Below are 19786 nucleotides of genomic sequence, written 5' to 3'. Positions count from 1 at the left end.
AGCACCAACACCCTCATGAAAACAAGCAGCATCATTATCCCAGCTGGCAAGGTGTGAAGCATGACTCTGGAGCAGTTTGTGAACCGATTGTATGTTTTAAATTGGATCACTACATTGATAAAAGCAGCAATAAAGTGGCCAAAAGTGGTACTTGGTCTGTACCAAGTTGACTTATGTGGGCCAAGCAGTGACCAACAAGGCACTAGACTTTGGGTGAAGGATCAGCTAGAGCCCACATACTTACCAGTTTGCTCCTCAGTGGCAGGGGACATATTACCGATAATAAATGAATGCATTGGTGCCATTGAATACCTTCTATTAGAATGTGTCCATCCTCTGCACACTCTTTCACAGGATGGTTCTCCTTCCCATCCTTTCCCTTGTCTTTGCTTTCAAACATCTTCCGGATTACTGAGGTAGGGGTGAATGATGGAGAAAGCTTAGTTGGAAGAGAGGAAAGACAAGAAAAAAGTGAATAAAATTGCCAAACTGTCTGTATTGCTGTATTCAGTGTGTTGTCTATCAGTAGTTCCAACCTTATACACTAATCTTATTCTAATTTCCCTTCCAACTTATTGGTGAGGCATTTTCAAACTTGAAGCATCAAGTCTCTGGAATGAACCAAGTTTCTACTGTGGCTCCGATTTCTAGGTATAATCTTGCATCTATAGCCTTTTATTTCAGACCCAATTATTGGAAAATAAAAGCAAAAAAGATTGCAGATGCTGGAATCCGAAATAAAAACAAAATGCTGGAAAAAACTCAGGTCTGACAGCATCATGGGGAGAAGAGAGCCAACATTGAGTCTAGATGACCCTTTGTCACAGCAGTTTTTTTTTTAAGAAAGAGGCCAAGGAAACTCATCTCATTCTTTCAGAAGAGCATCTAATTGAAAAGGGTGTGGTATAAATTCTTACCATGTTTGTAAATGAGGAGGCTTGTGATGGTGATGCTGCATTAAGTCGGTGCTGATTAGTTGGCCCAGGTGATCGGCTAATTCGTTGCTGCCTAGAACAAGGATAGAAGATATGACCCAACATTGGCTGCTGCCAAAATTAATACAGTAGCCTGGATACAATTAAACTACTGTTTAAACAGCAGAAAGTGGAAGCAGGCAATACTTCGAACTGCTCCAATCACATTATTCTGGAATTATGAAAAGCATCGAGGTGCTATACAGCAAAATCAAGTCGCTGAAGTATGGTCACTATTCATGCAACAAAACTTAGTAGCCAATTAACAAAAGCTGTGTTATACCCACCACAATCTCAGATCTGGCCAAGTGATCAATTAGTCAGAACACCAGACCAACCCTTTTCAAATTACTGGTACCCTGGATCTTTATGGGCCACTCAAGGGCACAGGACTTTTGTTTAACATCTCATCCAAAAGACTCAACAGTTTAGCACTTGGTAATGCACTGAAGGATCAGCATTGTACTTATGTCTGGAGTGTGTGGAAACTGACATGCACCTCAGGTACAGGCCAAAGTGGAATCACTTGAACAGCATAAAAGGATATTGACACATCTTGCCCAAAAGTTATGCAATATGTCCCCATTAGCCACTGCAAAATTTTATTCAATTCCTTTGAGAGCAAAAAGTGGAACAGCTCCCATCAGACAATACAACTCTAATCATAACTCAATTTTGAGTGCCTGAGAAAAACGCAAATGAAGGGGAGTTATTTAAATGAAACTGATGGCATCAACCCATTTGAAGACTCAAAATCCTAGTAAGGAATTGGCAGGATCCTGAAGTCACCTATTTAATGAATCTCAGTTTTCAATTTACGCTGGTGAACAAAACAAATGTGCAATTGATATTACCTTTAGGTTTAAAATACAGCTTTGTTTGAGAGGCAGTCGGTATGTTTGGAAGGAATGCAGCCCAGAATTTGGGAGAGTAGGATAATTTTAGCCAGTATTTATTTAGGATGGAGCTAATGGATATTTATAGGTGGCAATTCCTCCTGGGGTTTTATTTAGATTGACTGGGTTGTTAATTCAGGTGCTGATTGGTAATAGGAGGAGCTAGGTCTGTTGCTTGGCAAGACCAAGCAGTTGCAGGTCTGCTCAAGTCAGAGGCATGAGCAGGCTGTTCTTAATGCTCTCCACAGTCTCCAGAATACAACTTATAGTAGTTAACAAACCCTGGGATACTTGTTATTTAAAAGTTGTTTTCATCCATAAATGAATGGGGTTTATTTGGAACTGGAACAGAGCCATAAGCTAGCAAGTAAAGCTGCTTTAATATTCTTCAACTGTTAATGGTTAAGTTGCTTTATTTGTTAGAGTTACTTTTTTAACTATTAAAAGTTGGTTTTACTATAAAGATAATTTTGTCAGTGGAATCACCCTTGGACAGAAATACCCTAGCCTCATTTATGCCAAAAAATAATTGTTGCAGTCTAGTCTGGCTTACTAATGTAACTTGGGGTTCTGGTCCAGGACCCTAACAAATGCTTGTTTCAATAAGTCCCATGAAACATTAGCTTAGGACAGAATTTATGCATTAATGCCAACCCTCAAATATAGATTTAGACAATTAGAAGGTGTAAAGGCTGACAAATCCCCAAGACCTGATGCTCTACATTCAAGGATGTGGAAAGAAAGCTGCAGAAATGGTCAATGTGCTGGTTGCAATATGGCCTCATGAAGTGAGGAGATGGAGGATAGATTAACAGACAGTATGTAGGGTTAAACAGGGCATTAAGGTTGGTGAGCTAGAACTATTGTGTCCTGAAAAGAATGGAGCCTCAGTTATTTATAATCCATCTTAATGACTTGAACAAGAGGGACTCAATAATGTATCCAAGTTTATTTAAAGCCGAACTGGACAGATTTGATAGACAAAAGGAGTCAAAAGGTTACAAGCAGATGCAGAGTTAAGCCTATAACCAGATCAGTCATGATCTTGCTGAATGGCAGGGCAGAATGTCCTACTCCAGCTCCCAAGTTTTCTGTAGAAAACATTATTCATGATTTTATACACATCAATTAACCATTTTGAATTCCTTACCTGATCCTGTAGCCATCCCTGCTGTGATCATGGTGCATCTTTCCATACCCAGGTTGGTAAACATCCCCCCCTGGCATGTGCAAATCCTGTGCAAAGGGAAGGCCTTCCATGGCCCCTTGTCGCATATCCAGTTGGGATGGAGTAACAGCCTAGAACGTATCAAGAATCTAGTTCAGTATTAAATTTAAGAAAATCAACCTTGTCTCAAATGAGAAGCAAGCCTACAGCATTTAATAGCAAAGACCAAAACTGAAGAGCCGGATATCTGACACTGCATGCTGTATAATCTGTTGGAATATGGTGTATATTCATACAAGTTACAGACATTACTGCAAGTGGACCAAATAGTTACCTGAAGATTCAGTTAAGGTTATAATCTAGTCACCATGTTGTTAAGTGTGGAAAACACTTACTGTGGCGTTTTCTAAATAGCTTAACCCACCATTTCCAATTCATGGAAACTAACCATCTGTCAGATTGAAGAAGGGAATTGAACATAAAGACATAACACGTTTGGAGGAAATGAATTTTTGTATGAGTCAGGTGTTTGAGCACCTCACTAGCAGTTCTGCATTGGAAGGAGAGCTTGCAGCACAAAGTTGGTCTCAAGAGTTTAAAAGTCAACCCATAGGCACGCAGGATATGGTCAGGGCCATCTCCTGATGGGTTGGCAAGATTGTGTGCACTATAATTAATCTGAAGACATGAGGAATAAACTGTTGAATTGAAGATGGAAAATTCCAGTGAAACTACAAACTCAGCAACATTCCATCAGGATAGACAAACGGCTGTTAAGATAACATGAACTTAACTGGTTGGAAATTCAGATCCAATTCCTGTTCCAACAACGTTTAAACAATGACAACCAGTGTCATCTTCCTGGGGATACAAGAGTCAGCTCATCAAAACAAATAGTGAATTCAAATCCTCATACCTGTGGAGCTGGAATAGGTGATACATTTTTGGGCAAAGGCAATCCCTGGAAGTGTTCACGAATGTGGGGAGCATTTTGAGCATAACCTACAAACAGGAGAGAGTAAAATCAGAAGGACAGTATCTGGTACCAGTAGCTGTTATAGTTTCAAACAAAATATCCCAATAGGTTTGCTTAGTGACATTTATGCTGCAGCTTTAAGCACTCAATGTCTTGTTCAGGCACTCGGCCTCATTCTTGTAGAAAGCAACAAGACCATTCAACTCTTGTTTATCTCACTCCTTTCAGACATTAAAGTAGTAACCTTTAAAGTTATTAGTGTCACAAGTAGCTTACATTAACACCACAATAAAGTGACTGTGAAAATCCTAGTTGCCACACTCCAGTGCCTGTCAGGTACACTGAAGGAGAATTTAGCATGGCCAACACACCAAACCTGAACATCTTTGGACTGTGGGAGGAAACCCATGCAGACAGGGAGAACATGCAGACTCCACAAGTGACCCAAGGCAGTGACCAAACTCAGGTCCCAGGTGTTAAGAGGCAGAAGTGCTAACCAAGCTACTTGCAAAGCTTCATCCTACAGGTAAATTAATGTGAACCTCAGGATCAAGTAGCCAAGTCCATGAAATTTTGACCTGCTCTGCAACTATTTTTGTGGAAAAATTACAATTTGCACATCTCAGGGTTTGAGATTGTGTCTAGTCATGCAGCTGACATGATGGCAATTATGCTCAGTAAAAACAGAACACAGGATTTTTTGTTCTCATGGGATATGGGCCTCACCGGCAAGGCCAGCATTTGTTGCCTCTCTTTGCTCTTGAACAAAGCGGCTTGCTGAACCATTTCAGAGGATGGTTCAGAGGATGGCCACTCTCTTCCCTAAAAATGGAAGATATTAATGAACCAGATGGGTTTGCAGAAGTGTTATGCTCACCTGTTAGAGACTGGCTTTATATTTTGGATTTATTCACCAAATTTAATTTCCACTCGCTGCTAAGGTGGGTTCTGAATCTATGTTCCTACAGCATTAGCCTGAGCCTCAAGATTACTGGTGCACTGTTGTCACCACATCTTTAAATTGCTCTAGTTTTACTCAGTAAGCAGGAAGTGGGAAATTCATCTCTCTCCCTCCCGCCACCCCAAATCAGGGTTCAAATTAAACATTCCAAAAAGGTCAAGATCTTCAGCATCAGTCCTGTATACTGAAGCATTTAAAATCTCCACAAGCCTCAGGTTTACATGTCCATGTTCAAGTACAACTTGACAGTTACAATAGTACAAATATGTTCTTGAATACATCAGGATCAGCCAATACTGCAGTACTTTGTTAAAAAAGACAGATTTTAGAACTCACCAATTGGCGACTTGACTCTGAAGAACTCGGATGGTGATGGCTGTTGGAATGTTGGTATTGGTGAGGAATGGCCTCGCTGATTTAGCAAAGCAGAGGTGTGATGATTCTGACTGCCAAGCAAATCACCTAGAATATCTGGTGATGGTGGCCCCATTACATGGGGTGGTAGAATCTCCTGTACAGAAATGCAAAATTTGATCCAAGCAGATACACCAGGTGGAATCTTTTAACCAGGCAAGAATGGGTCACAGACCATTTCCAATTGAAAAAGAGAAACAAGACTTCCAGATCAAAATGGGTGACATTCCAAATTTCCCCATGCTTCCTTGCAGGCACAATAATGGAAAGTTGAGCTTATCTGTACTATCTGGATTTTAAGTCCAGAAGGAGGCAATTCAGCCCAATCCTACCAAGGCCCTATCCCCTAACCACATGTATTTACCTGACCAATCCCCTGACACTAATGGGCAAGGTATGGCCAAATTTGGACAGTGGGAGGAAACCAGAGCACCGAAGAAAACCATGCAGACATGGGCAGCATGTGCAGACACTGCACAGTTATCCAAGACTGGAATTGAACCCAGGTCCCTGGCACTGACGCAGTAGTACCAATAACCCACATTACACCATTAAGATAGTTGCACAATCAATTCAGCATTGACTGCCATTGTTAAAACACCAAATTATTTAAAACGGAGAGCAGTTGCTGCCTAAGGAACCCTGAATGAGGAATAATTCTGCAAATTAACAGCATCATTTCAGCAAAGCCAGTTACATTTGGAATTTAGTGGCTAGTAATTTCCAAAAGTCGGAGACCTCCTTCAGATTTTATCCTTTACAATGGTTCTACTTCAAGGAAAAATCAAAAGCAGAACAAGCTGTGGTCAAGTCATAATATGGATTCCATTTTGGTAGGTGTAGAAAGCAGACAGTGTTGTCAAATAGTCCCACAACAGTTAATAGGTCAATTTACCACAATTGGATTCGAGTTGATCTCCAATGCAATAAACTCACCATCAACATCAGCTAGCTCAGAAAACATATACCTTGTAGTTTGGGAAACTGAGTTACTGTAGTTAGAAAACATTTTGAACAAATTCCAATAGAATGCCGAGATCACCTATTTGCATTAGGTCAAAAGCTACATCGCTGCTCAATTGCAAAAGCAACCAGCTTGCAACTATGCTGACATTTCAAAAAAACATTTTTCGCTCTATTCTAATCAAAACCGGCTTCAAGATCGCCCAGGCTAAATACTCAGTTTCCATGTTACTTTTTTCCCCCACTCAACTTGTAAAAGAAGTCATACTCCAATAGGTTTGATGACTTGGGTACACCAACATTGAAAATATTAGGCATAACAGCTGTTCATTATCAATGAATCAAAAGCCACAAATGATAAGGTAACAAGATCACATGCTTTTTGATGCCAGGTTATTGAGTGTCAGATTCTAATGACAGTCCAATCCTAGGTTGGGGTTTCATAGTCAAAACTCAGATCAAGGCTGTGCTCAATTTGTAACATCTTGCTTGTTATGCCCATCACTACACATGAAATAGTTAAGCCACAATATAAAAGCATGATCAGGTCAGAGACTTGAATCTATAGTCAACCTTCTACTTACAGGGGGCTTGGGTTGTGAAGGCAGAGTCCCACTTGCCTTCATAGTGTTAACCAGTTTATTAAAAGCAGTCATGTCCATATCTCTCTGCTGTACTGGTTTGGGTCCTGATGACGCAGTCAAAGTCTGTTCCAGATGTTCCACCATGAATGGGGTGGCAAGTTTCCTTTCTGGTTCCACCTTGAGACCCTTCAGTCCTGCTTCCACTTCCTCCACAGATAACACCACTCCAGTCTGTGCTGTAAAGCAGATGATGGCAATTATGCATCCTAGTTTACACTTGCAGCAGTTAGCAAGTGGGCACTCAGCTCACACTTCAATGGGAACATGCAATTGTGTCTTCAGCTGGCATACATTCAAAGATATGCACATATTACATTTTGTATTAATACAAGCTGTACAAATGATAATTAAACTTCAGGCCATACTCAAGTTCTTGAATATAAAAGCTTTTGACCGAGTCACAACCAACTTTAGGAGGACATTTACCATTTGCAATTGGAAGCCTGGAATTTCCTTCCAAGATTCACAGAATACAACACTGCTCCCATATGCCATAAGCTTCAGTTATGAGCTAAAAACAGATTCAGCATATACACATGATCACTGAGGCTGCCTGGACAATTTGTTGCCTTGATAAATGCACGAAAAATCTCAAACACAGCTAAGATGTACTGATGCCATCTTGCATCAAGTCGGCCCAAAATGGAATTTAGAAAGATAGGTTGGCAACTCATTCAAAGCTTCTGACAATCCACTTGGTAAATTTGAGACTGCAGCTTAACTATAATCTCGGCTGAGAAAAATAGAAAAAAGAGGCACGTACAACTCTCCTTTAGTTTCTCCTTGTTGGCAGTGAGATTGGACAGCAGTGGTTTCACATCCACATTTGCTTTTCGCAGTATCTCTAGAATATCAACTTTTTTATTAACTTCCTTATTATCTTCTCTCGATTGAATGGGAGCAAAGTAGTTACCGAGCTGTGAAACGGGTGTTGGGATCCTCTGCTCCAGACCTGTCCAAAAGTAAAAATAATGCTTAGCAGAATGCAAACATACAGCACATTTAAGCAATTGCAAGGTGGAGTTTGTGCAGGGAGCTAACAGGAATTGGAGCATTCAGGATAATTTTACATCAGCATTGTCCCAGCTTTGGCAGAAATGCTGAAAAAGTAGTTGGGGAGGGGAGTGCAGAAGCACAGTCACTTGTTGAAGCCACCTCTTGCATCTTCAGAGACAGCCAAGCAGCTAGCAATAGTAATTTACTCAGTTAACCAATGATATCAGACATCCTTTTCCTGGCTGCAAGCTGGCAGTGTGCAGGTGTCCAGCAATACAACATTTTTATTCTTTATAATGGCTGTTCCCTGGATTTGTCAGCCAATAAACAGCAGTCATGCGCTCCTATGCCAAGAAATGCAACACAAAATAATATTTTTGTAGCATAAGTTCTGTTTGAATCTGGCCCACTACCTAAAAATAAGCTACATGAGGTATTTTGTTCAATTATGGAATTACAAAATAGGTAAAATATTTTAGGCCCGTCAACCTTTCCACATTTGTAACAAAGTAACGTGCAATGCGTTATTTCGCTAGATCACAAAAGTAAAAAGGGAAAATCCTTCAAAGAGTCATCATTTGGACAAATATGACTGAGCTGACAATAAAGCCCTAGAATGAAAGATCAGCTCAACCCCATGGTTATCAAGGAAGTGATGCTGACTCAAACAATGGATAGGGACTCCACGAGCCTACTCAAATAGTCCAACATGTTAAATTTTTGAAATTCAGTTCAATGTCTATACAAAAGATGGTATCTTGGTCAATGCAACCTTCATAAAAATGGTTGCAAAAATAGTTATAGCTCATGGAATAAAAGGGACATTAGCAACATGGATGAAAAAGCAGCTGAATAATAAGAGTAATAGTCAATGGATTTTTGGGATGGAGTAAGGTTTGTGAAAGTGTTCAGGGCTTGGTAAGGACCTTTGATGTCTATGATCTGGACCTTGTGTGCAAGGGATAATTTCAAAGTTTGCAGAAGTATTGTTAATTGTGAAGAGAATGGTGTGGAACTTCAAAAGAACAGATAAGTTAGAGTGGGCAGGTAGGTGGCAAGTGAAGTTCAATGAAGTAGTGTGAGGTGATACATTTGATAGGAAGAATTTTACCCCCTCATTTTATTGTCTCAAAGGGGTGAAGGAGCAGAGGGACCTGGTAGATATTTGCACAGATCATTGGAAGTGGCAGGACAGATGAAGACAGCAGTGTTCTATGCTCACGTGGAAAGCTGCCGTATAAGGGAGAGGATGTTGGAGCAATCAACCAAGGCATTGTGGAGGAAAAGTCACTTCTGAATGCATGAAGGGGGTGAGGGGGTTTGATGGCAGCAGCATGAGGCTGGTGTGATGGAAGGGGAGGATGAGAAGAAACCTATGATGGTCCTGTGCAGGAGAGGAAGGGGAGGTGATTGAGAGCAGAAGTGCAAAACAAAAGTGGACAGTCAGAGGAATCCTTGCTTTGAGTGGGGTTGGGGAGAGAAACTGCACCAAAAGAGACTTGGTATAAGTTGGAAGAATTGAATCCCCAACAAACAGGTTGAGTATGGACAAGATAGATCATGGAGATGCAGACATCAAGAAAAAAAATCCAAGGCCACACAAAAAGGAGAGAGAAGAAATGGAAACAGGAAATAAAAGTTGAAATTTTCTGCTTCAGGCTAACAGCAGGAATCTGCAATAATGAAACATTAATTCCACTGGGGAAAAGGATCAGATCCAGAGCCGTATCGAAACAAGGAATGTTCCATACATCCTATAAATGCATTTATTTGAAAGAAACATTTAAGTTCCAGGAGGAACAATATCAATAGTAGATTGTTCAGCACTTTGACCCTGCTGCTCTAAGACCATAAATGATCCAATTGTGGCTTTACCTCTAATTTTCTGCACCCTTCCCACAGTCCACAACCCTAGACTCCCTTGCCATTCTATCGAATTCAGCTTTGAATGTAACCAATGACCCAGGTGCTGGTCTTTAGGAAGACAGTTCCAAAGTTAATCACTGGAGGAGGAAATTCCCCTTAATTTTTTTTATTTTAAACAAAAAAATTAGATTTCCCCAAGGAGAGGAAACATCCTCAGCACCTATGCTGTCAAGTCCCCTCTGGGTCTTCTGCTTCTATAAGGTCACCTCATGCTAAACTTGAGCATGGAGCCAATCAGCCATTTCATCCCAGTGAACCCCCTCAAAACCGCTTCCAATGCACGGATGCCAATCTTTGAGACCAAAACTGTAAAGAGGTATTGTTTCAAAGTTTTCTAAGTCAGAGCAAGATCTCCCTACTTTCACATTCCAACTCCCTTGCGAGGCCAACTTTCCATTAATCTTCCTAATCACTTCCTGCATGTGTATGCCAACATGATTCGTGTACAAGGACACGCAGATCCCTCTGTACTGCAGCCTCATCCATTTAATGTTCTCAAATTTCACCCACTTACTGGCACTTGTTTTCCTACTCATCTTTGTAGCAGCAAATTATGCACTTGGACCCTTCATCCAAGTCATTGTAAACAGTTGAAGGTGCAGCACTGATCTGTGGAACTACATGAGTCACTTTACAAGAAGTAAAATTTATCCCAACTGTATTTCCTGTTAGAGGATTATTTATCATGCCAACATATCAACCCCCACTTCATGAGTTATGTTTTAGTAATAACCTTGTGAACAGTGTTTAGAAATTTACACATCTACTATTGCCCTTTATCCACCATGCTTTTTAAGCCCTCAATTCAAATTTGTCAAACATTGTTTCGCTTTCACATATCAACTCTGCCTTACTTCCCAAATGTTTTCCTGCTATCCCAGTAACATTTTCCCCAATAAGAGATGCTAGACTAACTGGTCCATTGTTTTCTGCTTTCAGTCTCCCTCCTTTTTTGAAAGAGGAACATTTTGTAATCCATTGAGACCTTGCCAAAAATCTAGGGAATTTTACAATATTATGATCCAATTCATCCATTACCTTAAGACCAGAAGATGACATCAGATCCAGCTATTCTGTGCTTTAAGTTTTCAATAATATTCTATATTTATGCTCCACATAACTCTCCTCCCATCCCTCTGATTGAACCCTAAAGGCATAACCTACTCGTGCTTAGATTCCTTTTAAATGTAGATATGCTATTTGTCTCAGCAACTTATGGGAGTCACGTTCCACATTTTAACCATTCCTGAGTGAAGTTTCTCCAAAAGTCCTCATTAATTTGACTATCTTATACTTACATCCCTGAGCTGCAATCTCTTTGTGAAAATGTGCTCTTCACATCTGAGATTTGTTAATGCAGCTATCGAAAATGATATGTTTAAGGACTAAGCTTCAAATTAAATACAGAAAGTCACCAAATCAATGACAAGTAGATTCCATTAGACTAAGGTCACCTGCAGCATCTAGAGAACATGTGCAATACTGAAACCAAAGGCTTTAAAATTCATGAATAATTATTCACCAACCCTAGTTACCCAAAGGCAGTTGACAGTCAATCACATTGCTGTGGCTCTGGAGTCAGTTAGGCCAGACCAGGTAAGGACAGCAGATTTCCTTCCCTTAAGACTAAGGGAACTAAGCATTCAACTGATTTCCAACACTGCTTCCATTTCAGGTAGAACTAGGCTGTTTCCCCTACAGTAGGCCAATAGAAAGCATATTAAAACAAATGACTTGTCCAAATGGAAATTTCCTGAGCACAATGAATTTTGTATGAGCTGGTGGGGTTGAGGACAGGGGGTGGAAAGAAAACAGACATTAGGGTTAGGGGAGAATGCCAATTTCAGTGTGAATTGAAATAGGTGTAGTGAAATGAGACAGCAGATGAAGTCTCTTTCAAGGGTGATAGCACTGGTAAGGGTAATTTTCTCTCCAGTTATTCACTGGCCAACCCGCTTCTCTTGAAATTAGAAGTCACTTTAAAAAAATATGATTCACTATGAAAAAGCCAAGATTGTGGGTTTGGCAAGAACAAATTGCATTTCTGGAAATTAAGCCACCAGATTTTAAAACTTAAAGCAAGCCAAGATCCATTGTGAAGAACAAACATTCAACAGGTGTACAAGTTTAACTGAGGAATCAGGATTCAAATGATCTAAAATGGTCAGTTTCTTTGTAGCTTAAATTGCTCAGAACAGAATCAACTAACCCGTACTTCTGCAGCCACATGCTGCTCAATAAGGAGTCATTCAATTAGCATCAAAATAGATTTGATAGGTCAAGTGAATGATACTTTCTCTAACATTTGTAAAACCCAAATCTTAAATGCGCCTGTGTTTTTCATCAGCATTATTTGATCAGTGTTGCAGCTCTAGTTGCATCAGACAGAATTAAAGTACACTGTTAACAAGGTTGCTGACCTCATTTCAAGGAGCTCAGTGCACAAAAGGTGGTGCCATTTCTTACTTAAAGCACTGACTGAATTTGCAGAACAATGAAAACACCACAAGATAATCTGTTTGCTTATTTCTTAGCAACTTAAAGTCCTAATTCAAACAAACCACTAGATAAAACTCTTCTTCAATCTTGGGATGCATCAGTTTGCCATGACATCATCTTTGACTCCTAATTTTTTGCACCCATCAACTTCCATTTTGAGCACAATAGTGCATTATTCCAACAGATATTTAAGAATTTTACAAATCTATTTGACCCAAGTCACTGTCCACAGTTCATCTATCCCATGCAGATATATTCTTCAGTATAATTTATTTGCCTACTTGATCCAAATGTTGCCTTACATGCAATTTGATCACTTCAAAACCATCAGGTTCATTTTTAAATACCATACTTGCCTCAAACATTTTGTAGTTATAGTTTATATCATTTTACAAGACATTGGTTTTTTTGGCTGGGTCATTGTGCCTTTCAAGCCTTCTCCAGAACCCTTTGATTCCCTCAGTATCCAGAAATGTCTGAGTATACTTGACAACTGAGTATCCACAGCTCTGGGGTTGAGAATTTTGAAGACTCAATTTGAGTGAAAAATCTGTTCTCAATCCCAAATGGCTGACATTCTGAAACTGATGCCTAACCTTGGGAAACATCCCCTTGGCCTCTATCCAGGCAAGTCTCTTGGAAATTGTTTCATTTGGAAATTCTCATTCAGGCCTAGTTTAATCAAGTTCTCCTTAAAAAGGAGAACATCTTCCTCATAGGAACCAGATGAACCTTTGTTGCATCCCTTGTGGAAGTATCATTCCTTAGGCAAGGAGACTAAATTTGCACAGGTGATTTATCTAGTCATAAAAATAAAGGCCAACATATTATTGGCCTTGGTAATTTGTTTACAAATTAACTTGGTAATTCATGCATAAAGAAACCCAGTTCCTCCAAATACCAACACTTTCCACTGTCACTATTCAAAATGTATCCTTTCCTTGCAAAAACCTTATCACTAAAGATTCTGTTAGCAAGTACAATCTTGAGACTTGAGAGAATGTTTATACAAGTCCCCAAAATCAGCCCAAATCACATGGACAATTCAGTTGTTCACATTGTACTCCATCTGAGTTAACAAGTACATGGCAATCTGTCTATATGCCTCTGATGTAGAGATGCCAGCATTATGTTCTCTGCATATCATCCTCACAGCTTAAATGTCCACAAACCTTTGACGCATTAAGCCAAGTCCCTTCATCTATTGGAAAAGCTGTGCGCCAAGCAATGATCTTTGTAGTATCCAGCTAGTTGCGGTTTGCTGAGCTGGAAAAAGAGACCTGTTTATTCCCGTTTTTCCCGCTGATTAATCTATGCTATTACACTCAATCCATACATCAATTTTTCTACCAACTTGTGGTGTACCTTATGAATCTGAAAATCTAGTGTACAGATACAATGGTTCCCTTGCTGACCATGGCAGCTACAAAGATTTGTCAAAAGTTTTCATGAATTCATATCAACTCTGCCCAGATTCAGACTAATTGTGGATTCCAACTGTCTCAGGCCAATAGCTCTTCCTCCTTCTGAGGAGAGTTGTCATATTTACCTTCCAATTCATGGGAACTGATGAAACATCTAGCTAGTTGCAAAATATCAGCCACATCAGTACCACAGTAGCTACCTCAAAACTTATGTAGTCTAACAGGTCCAAACATTTGCCAACTTTAGACCTATTAATTTCTCCAGCATTTAATTGAGTTTATTTCAAGGTCCTCAGGTTTGGCACTGCTTCATGATAGATCTAGTACAGTGCTCAAATGAAACCATCACAATACCAGGTCTCCACATTTCTTCAGTGCAAGTACTGTTGAATATTCAATGCCTTATTTAACTGCCTGTTTTGGTCATAGCTGCAGGTTGGGAAAAGGAGTAGTTTTTTTTTTAAAAAAGCTGTCCAATTTGATATGGCCCAAATGCTGGTATTTCCATTACACAGCTCATCACTCAAAAAGGCTCAAGAACAAACTAGCTTGAAAGTCTGAAAAAGTTAAGCATTTATTTATATTCAAAAACATCTTACCAGCTAGTCTTTCAAGTTCTTCATGTGGAGTAGATCGCAAGCTACTGGATCGACTACCTGGTCTACTCAAGTTACTTGAGAACCATTGGCTGAAGCGGCTGGATGACACTGATCCTTCACCCAGCACCTCTTCAATCATCTAATCAATGAAACAAAGATTAATGTCAGAATTAAGTCAAATTCAATGAGCAAACTACATAGAAGAGCTTTGAACTTACATCATATAGCGACTTGGCGCTAAATGTGGAAGATGGGTTTGAACTCCATTTCCCAACACGACAGATGGGGCAGCTGACTGCATCTCCACATCGTTGGCTGGCTGCTTAATTAGTGCAAAGATCACCCCCTCCCAAAAAAATCATAATACCATTTAATTTTAGTTACACATCTATTCAGTTAGTGATGGGCATAACAATAGACATTCAATTGAGCTTTACTTGGCATCCTTAAATATCACTACCTTGGTTTAAGAGTACTAGTACATCAAACCAATTGAAGGCAACTAAACATTCAAAATGATTTTTTCCAAGTCAAATGTGGCCTTCTTAGCCCCATACCAAACAGCAAGGGGTGTAATGATACCCAAGTAGAAACAGGAATAGACTATACAACCAAATTCTGGTTTTGCTCTTCAACATCATAGCTGATCATTTGCCTCAGCTTCACACATGAACAACCAAAAATGTGTCTCAGTATAAAATATATTCCAAGAATGAAACATCTGCAAGTTAAGAACTTCTTTGAATTCTCATCTTATTGAGATAATGGACACCATATTCTAAGATCTCGTCCCCTTTTATCTGAATTCCCCAGCCAAGGCAAACAACTCATGTCCACTTTGTTGGAACAAGATTTTGAAGCAATTTCATGTCAATTCCAGAATTTATTAGGCCCAATATAGTCTCAACATAAAACCACCTTGTAATTCCTGGGACCAATCCAATCTAATGAATCTTCACTGTACTTCCTCCAATGCAGATACATCCTTGCTTAAATATGGAGACCAAAATAGTGCACTGTATTCCAGTTATGGTCTCACCAAAGCCCTACAACTATTGGTCTGGACATCTATATCCTGTACTCCAATCACCTTCAAAATAGGCTGAATGTTAGTGTCCCAGAAAGTTAAACATTTGAAATGTACATTAAAAGGCATTTACATCAAGATTCAGTCCCTTGAAAGGCATGTCTGGTTAAAATTTATTTGAAGATTTACAGGTCATCTGAAGCACCTCTAGTTTTCGTCAAGCAATAATGCTAAGCAAAGGTGCCAGGCTCCCTTACAGTCTATATCTGTAATTGGGAAGTTGTCAGATTTTTATACATTCAAAGAATCACTGACTATTGAACATTTACCTAGTTTGAAAATTTCTCTTCCAACTTAATGGTTGTAAACGTTAGCTGTGTAACTGCTTTATGTACAAAAATAAGACAGACCATCAGATAGTGATTAAGTGCACAGCATAGTACCGGTGGTCAATGCTCACCACAAGCATTGGTGGGGAGAAAAGGGTAAATTCCAAAAATCTTCAAGGCAGATTGCAAAAAAGATATTGAAAGCTGTTTGACTACTCAAGGAAAATCCCAGTCTGTACCTACTCTAGTCTATAAACTAAGTCATACTACACATTGATTCAAAGCCCTTCAAAATGACCATTTTCTCAGCAGTTTCCATAATCCCAATACCTACGTTTTATTTTGAAAACCCTATCACTAAAGATTCTGTTAGCAAGTACAATCTTGAGACTTACGAATGTTTATACAAGTCCCCAAAATCAGCCCAAATCACATGGACAATTCAGTTCACCTTTAAAGTAATGGAAATCTGCTCCATGCCAAACCATAAAAAGCATAAATGCATAAAATGCATTTGTTATCAAAGCAGCTTGGCTGCTTTTGCTTATTTACTCTATCCATACCTCTAACAAAAAAAAAAGCAAAATAAATGCAATAGATCCCAAGATGCTTTCATAATATTTGACATGTCAACATCTTGCATCCAGCAAACTTCTCCCTTCCATAAACCCAGCCAGCTGCTCATGCACCCACTGGAGTTCTAGATTCCAGTTATACACCTTTATCTCATGCTCAGCAATCAGCCACTTCCAAGGCTTTGTCTCCACCCCAATTCACAATTGGTCTATTTTATTCAACCAGTACTCATGGCAGATTATTCATGCAAGATCCTTGATGGAATCTCTAATTCATCGATGAACCCAAGAACATCACACTATCCTGCTCGGTATCAGACTCTCATCTTTCCTAGTCCTCAATAGAATAGAGCAATTACCATTCCAGTCAGTGCTCAAAGTTCATTTCTATTTGCCCCGACATCTCAGTAGATGTTATTCTGCCCTCTGCTTTATCCTTTGTGACAATTGCTAGTTTCCCTGCCTCACTCCTGAATGACCATCTGCTCAAGACAGATTGGATAATTTGCTTTTTTCTTGCAGTCTGCAGCAGCTGGGCTAACATTCCTAGCTGCTTATTACCCACATTAGTCATTGCTATAGCTGAGCTTCTTAAAACCCCAGGAGATACAGAATTTGGACAAAACATCACATTGCAAATTGATGGTTGAAAATTTTGAAGTTGCAAGCCATGCAAATGACAAGAGACCATTTCAATGGTCAACTTCTTGCAGACTTAATTATATCAGCCAATCCAAATTATTGATGTCCGTCATACTGAGCAAATATTGGGCCTCGCAAAGCAACAAGTCACAGCAGCCCCAGCAAACAGATCCTGAAAAAGAAATCCCTCTGAATAATGCACACCACTGCCCTTCCTCCCCTACTCTGCCCACTCATTTCACCCCAGCTTTGGGGTGAGTCTTGTCTTCTGGAATAGCTGCCTAATTCACATTCCCATGCTCAGCTCAAAACAGTGAGGGCACTTCTGCAGGACAAGCAACAAGTATATATAAACAAATGCCAACTATAAGTAATTTAAGCAATTGGAGTATTGAGGTGAGAATGGAGCAGTTGTTAATCCAAGGTAATGAAACGTGTTTGAAATGATTGAGACAAAAAGCAAGCCCAATCAATCCTATAGTTACATTGAATCCATGTCCAGAGCTCATTTTTACCCCCTTTTCATCTTTCTTCAGCCAGGGCAGTACTAACAGCAGGCATATGGTCTGTGGCCCAAGTTCTTTCCCAACCACCCCCAGAACCCCAGTCAAAACACCATCACCCTATTAGTTGCCAAAGATCAAGAAAAAAAAGTATACCTGTATTTATTATGGAAACTCACCAAGTGATTCAATCAAGCTGATACTTGTAACAAATTACTAGTGTTTTTGTAGTTTTAAAACCTCCAAATTTTAGCCACTTTACAGATTGAGTATTAAACCAGTTAGAATTTAGAAGTCAAGCAGATAGCTCCAATACTCTTATTACAAATAGCAGCATTGATTAAAGTGTTGTATGCTGTGAATACCCACCACCTTAAATGCACCAGCGTACTTAGTGATCAATCCAATATACTCACCTGTATCTGCATTCAACAGTAGGGCTTTTAAAATATTTTTAGGACACTGTTGACCTTTTAGACAAGTCCAATTTACATTCAAGACATTGTGCAAACCCCTCAACGTGACATAGATGGCAATTGTGGCAAATACACGCCAGAATACAATAACCAAATTCCATTGCAATGATTATTAAATCCTCCAAATAAAGGCTGAAACATTCATGGGCTATGCAGGGAAAAACAGCAACAAGTGCTGACATGGGAAAGATGGCAGGGGTGAATTGAAGCATGCCTCAAACATTAGAGCCTAGGAAGTAATTAAACAGGTGCTATGTTGTTACACATTTTGGAATCTGGTATGATGTTTTATTGTGTAATAATTTAAGATATAGTCAAATTAGAGTGCCAGGAGAGATGAATTGGAAGGGTTTTTAGAATGTCAATATGAATCAGCATTTGCCATCTTGAAATGGTACAATCACAATGTACAAGATGTTGTACTACCTTGTCAATATAACTGAATATGGGTCTAAGGATTCTCCCTCAAATCTGTTACCCACCCGTGATTAGCTACTGGTGGATTCAAATATCATTGCATTCCCATGCCTCAACACCAGATGTGTCCTCTTACCGAAGCCAGTCCAGGGACACTCCTCTCCATGTTAAAGAACTCATTGAAGTCAAAATCCCCCGGTGTTGATTCAGGTAGAACGGCTTCCTGAGGAACTTCTTGGTCAGCTTCTGTTGCAGGAACTGCAGATGTATCTGCTTCTTGAGCACTACTGCCATTACATTCCACACCTAGAAAAACAATGACGTTTTTCTAATCACAATTAGTTGTTTTAGGTGATCCAAGTCAGAACTTGTGCAAAAGAATGCAAGACTGAGCCTTGAGGCTGCATTTTATTAACATTGTTGAAGAACATAGAACACTACAGCACAAACAGGCCCTTCGGCCCATGAGTTGCACCAATCACATCAACACCTACCAATCCATAGACCTATCTATAACCCCCAATCCCATTAAATCCCATATACTCATCCAGAAGTCTTTTAAAAGACCCCAGCGAGTTCGCCTCCACCACCACTGACGGCAGCCGATTCCATTCACTCACCACTGAGTGAAAAACTTACCCCTAACATCACTTCTGTACTTGCCTCCCCGCACCTTAAATCTGTGTCCTCTCGTAGCAACCATTTCAACCCAGGGAAATAGCCTCTGAGAATCCACCCCATCTATTCCTCTCAACATTTGATAAACTATCAGGTCGCCTCTCAACCTTCGTCTCTCCAGGGAAAAGAGTCCCAGCTCCCTCAACCTAACTTCATAAGGCATGCCTCCCAGTCCAGGCAACATCCTTGTAAATCTCCTCTGTACCCTTTCAATAGCTTCTACGTCCTTCCTATAGTGAGGCGACCAGAACTGCGCACAATACTCCAAATGAGGCCTGACAAGGGTCTTATAAAGTTGCAGCATTACCTCCCGATTCCTAAACTCAATCCCTCGATTAATGAAGGCTAGTACACCATACACCTTCTTGACCACATCCTCCACCTGCGAGGCTGATTTAAGGGTCCTGTGGACCCAGACCCCAAGATCCTTCTGCTCTTCAACACTACTAAGACTCCTGCCCTTGATAGTGTACTCGTTCATCCCGTTGGTTCTGCCAAAATGGACGACTGCACATTTATCCGTGTTGAAGTCCATCTGCCACTTCTCCGCCCAGTCCTGCATCCTATTCATGTCCTGCTGCAACTTTTGCCATCCTTCCAGACCATCCACAACACCACCGACCTTCGTGTCATCAGCGAACTTACTTACCCATCCCTCCACTTCCTCATCTAGGTCATTTATGAAAATGACAAACAGCA

The 19786-nt window shown here is 40.0% G+C and overlaps 1 protein-coding gene across 3 annotated transcripts in view; it reads right to left on the bottom strand.

The window, feature by feature from the left end:
- Window positions 1–19786, bottom strand: part of eif4enif1 (eukaryotic translation initiation factor 4E nuclear import factor 1) — a 43356-nt gene that overhangs the window by 6523 nt on the left and 17047 nt on the right. For 2 of the 3 annotated variants that reach the window (XM_080208547.1, XM_080208545.1), the window contains exons 7-15: window positions 18546–18715; window positions 14441–14579; window positions 7760–7948; window positions 6937–7172; window positions 5312–5486; window positions 3955–4040; window positions 3021–3169; window positions 918–1008; window positions 313–439 (exon numbers count right to left, since the gene is read on the bottom strand). In XM_080208547.1, coding sequence (XP_080064673.1) covers window positions 313–439; window positions 918–1008; window positions 3021–3169; window positions 3955–4040; window positions 5312–5486; window positions 6937–7172; window positions 7760–7948; window positions 14441–14579; window positions 18546–18715 — 1362 coding nt within the window. The remainder of the gene's footprint in view (window positions 1–312; window positions 440–917; window positions 1009–3020; window positions 3170–3954; window positions 4041–5311; window positions 5487–6936; window positions 7173–7759; window positions 7949–14440; window positions 14580–18545; window positions 18716–19786) is intronic. The other variant, XM_080208548.1, reaches the window with a different exon arrangement.

The sequence above is a fragment of the Carcharhinus amblyrhynchos genome, chromosome 20, assembly GCF_965287045.1.
Source record: "Carcharhinus amblyrhynchos chromosome 20, sCarAmb.v2.hapA, whole genome shotgun sequence".
In the NCBI taxonomy this organism is placed as follows: Eukaryota; Metazoa; Chordata; class Chondrichthyes; order Carcharhiniformes; family Carcharhinidae; genus Carcharhinus; species Carcharhinus amblyrhynchos.
Note: the sequence above shows the minus strand (reverse complement) of the source record. Positions and strands in the feature narration are given on the sequence as shown.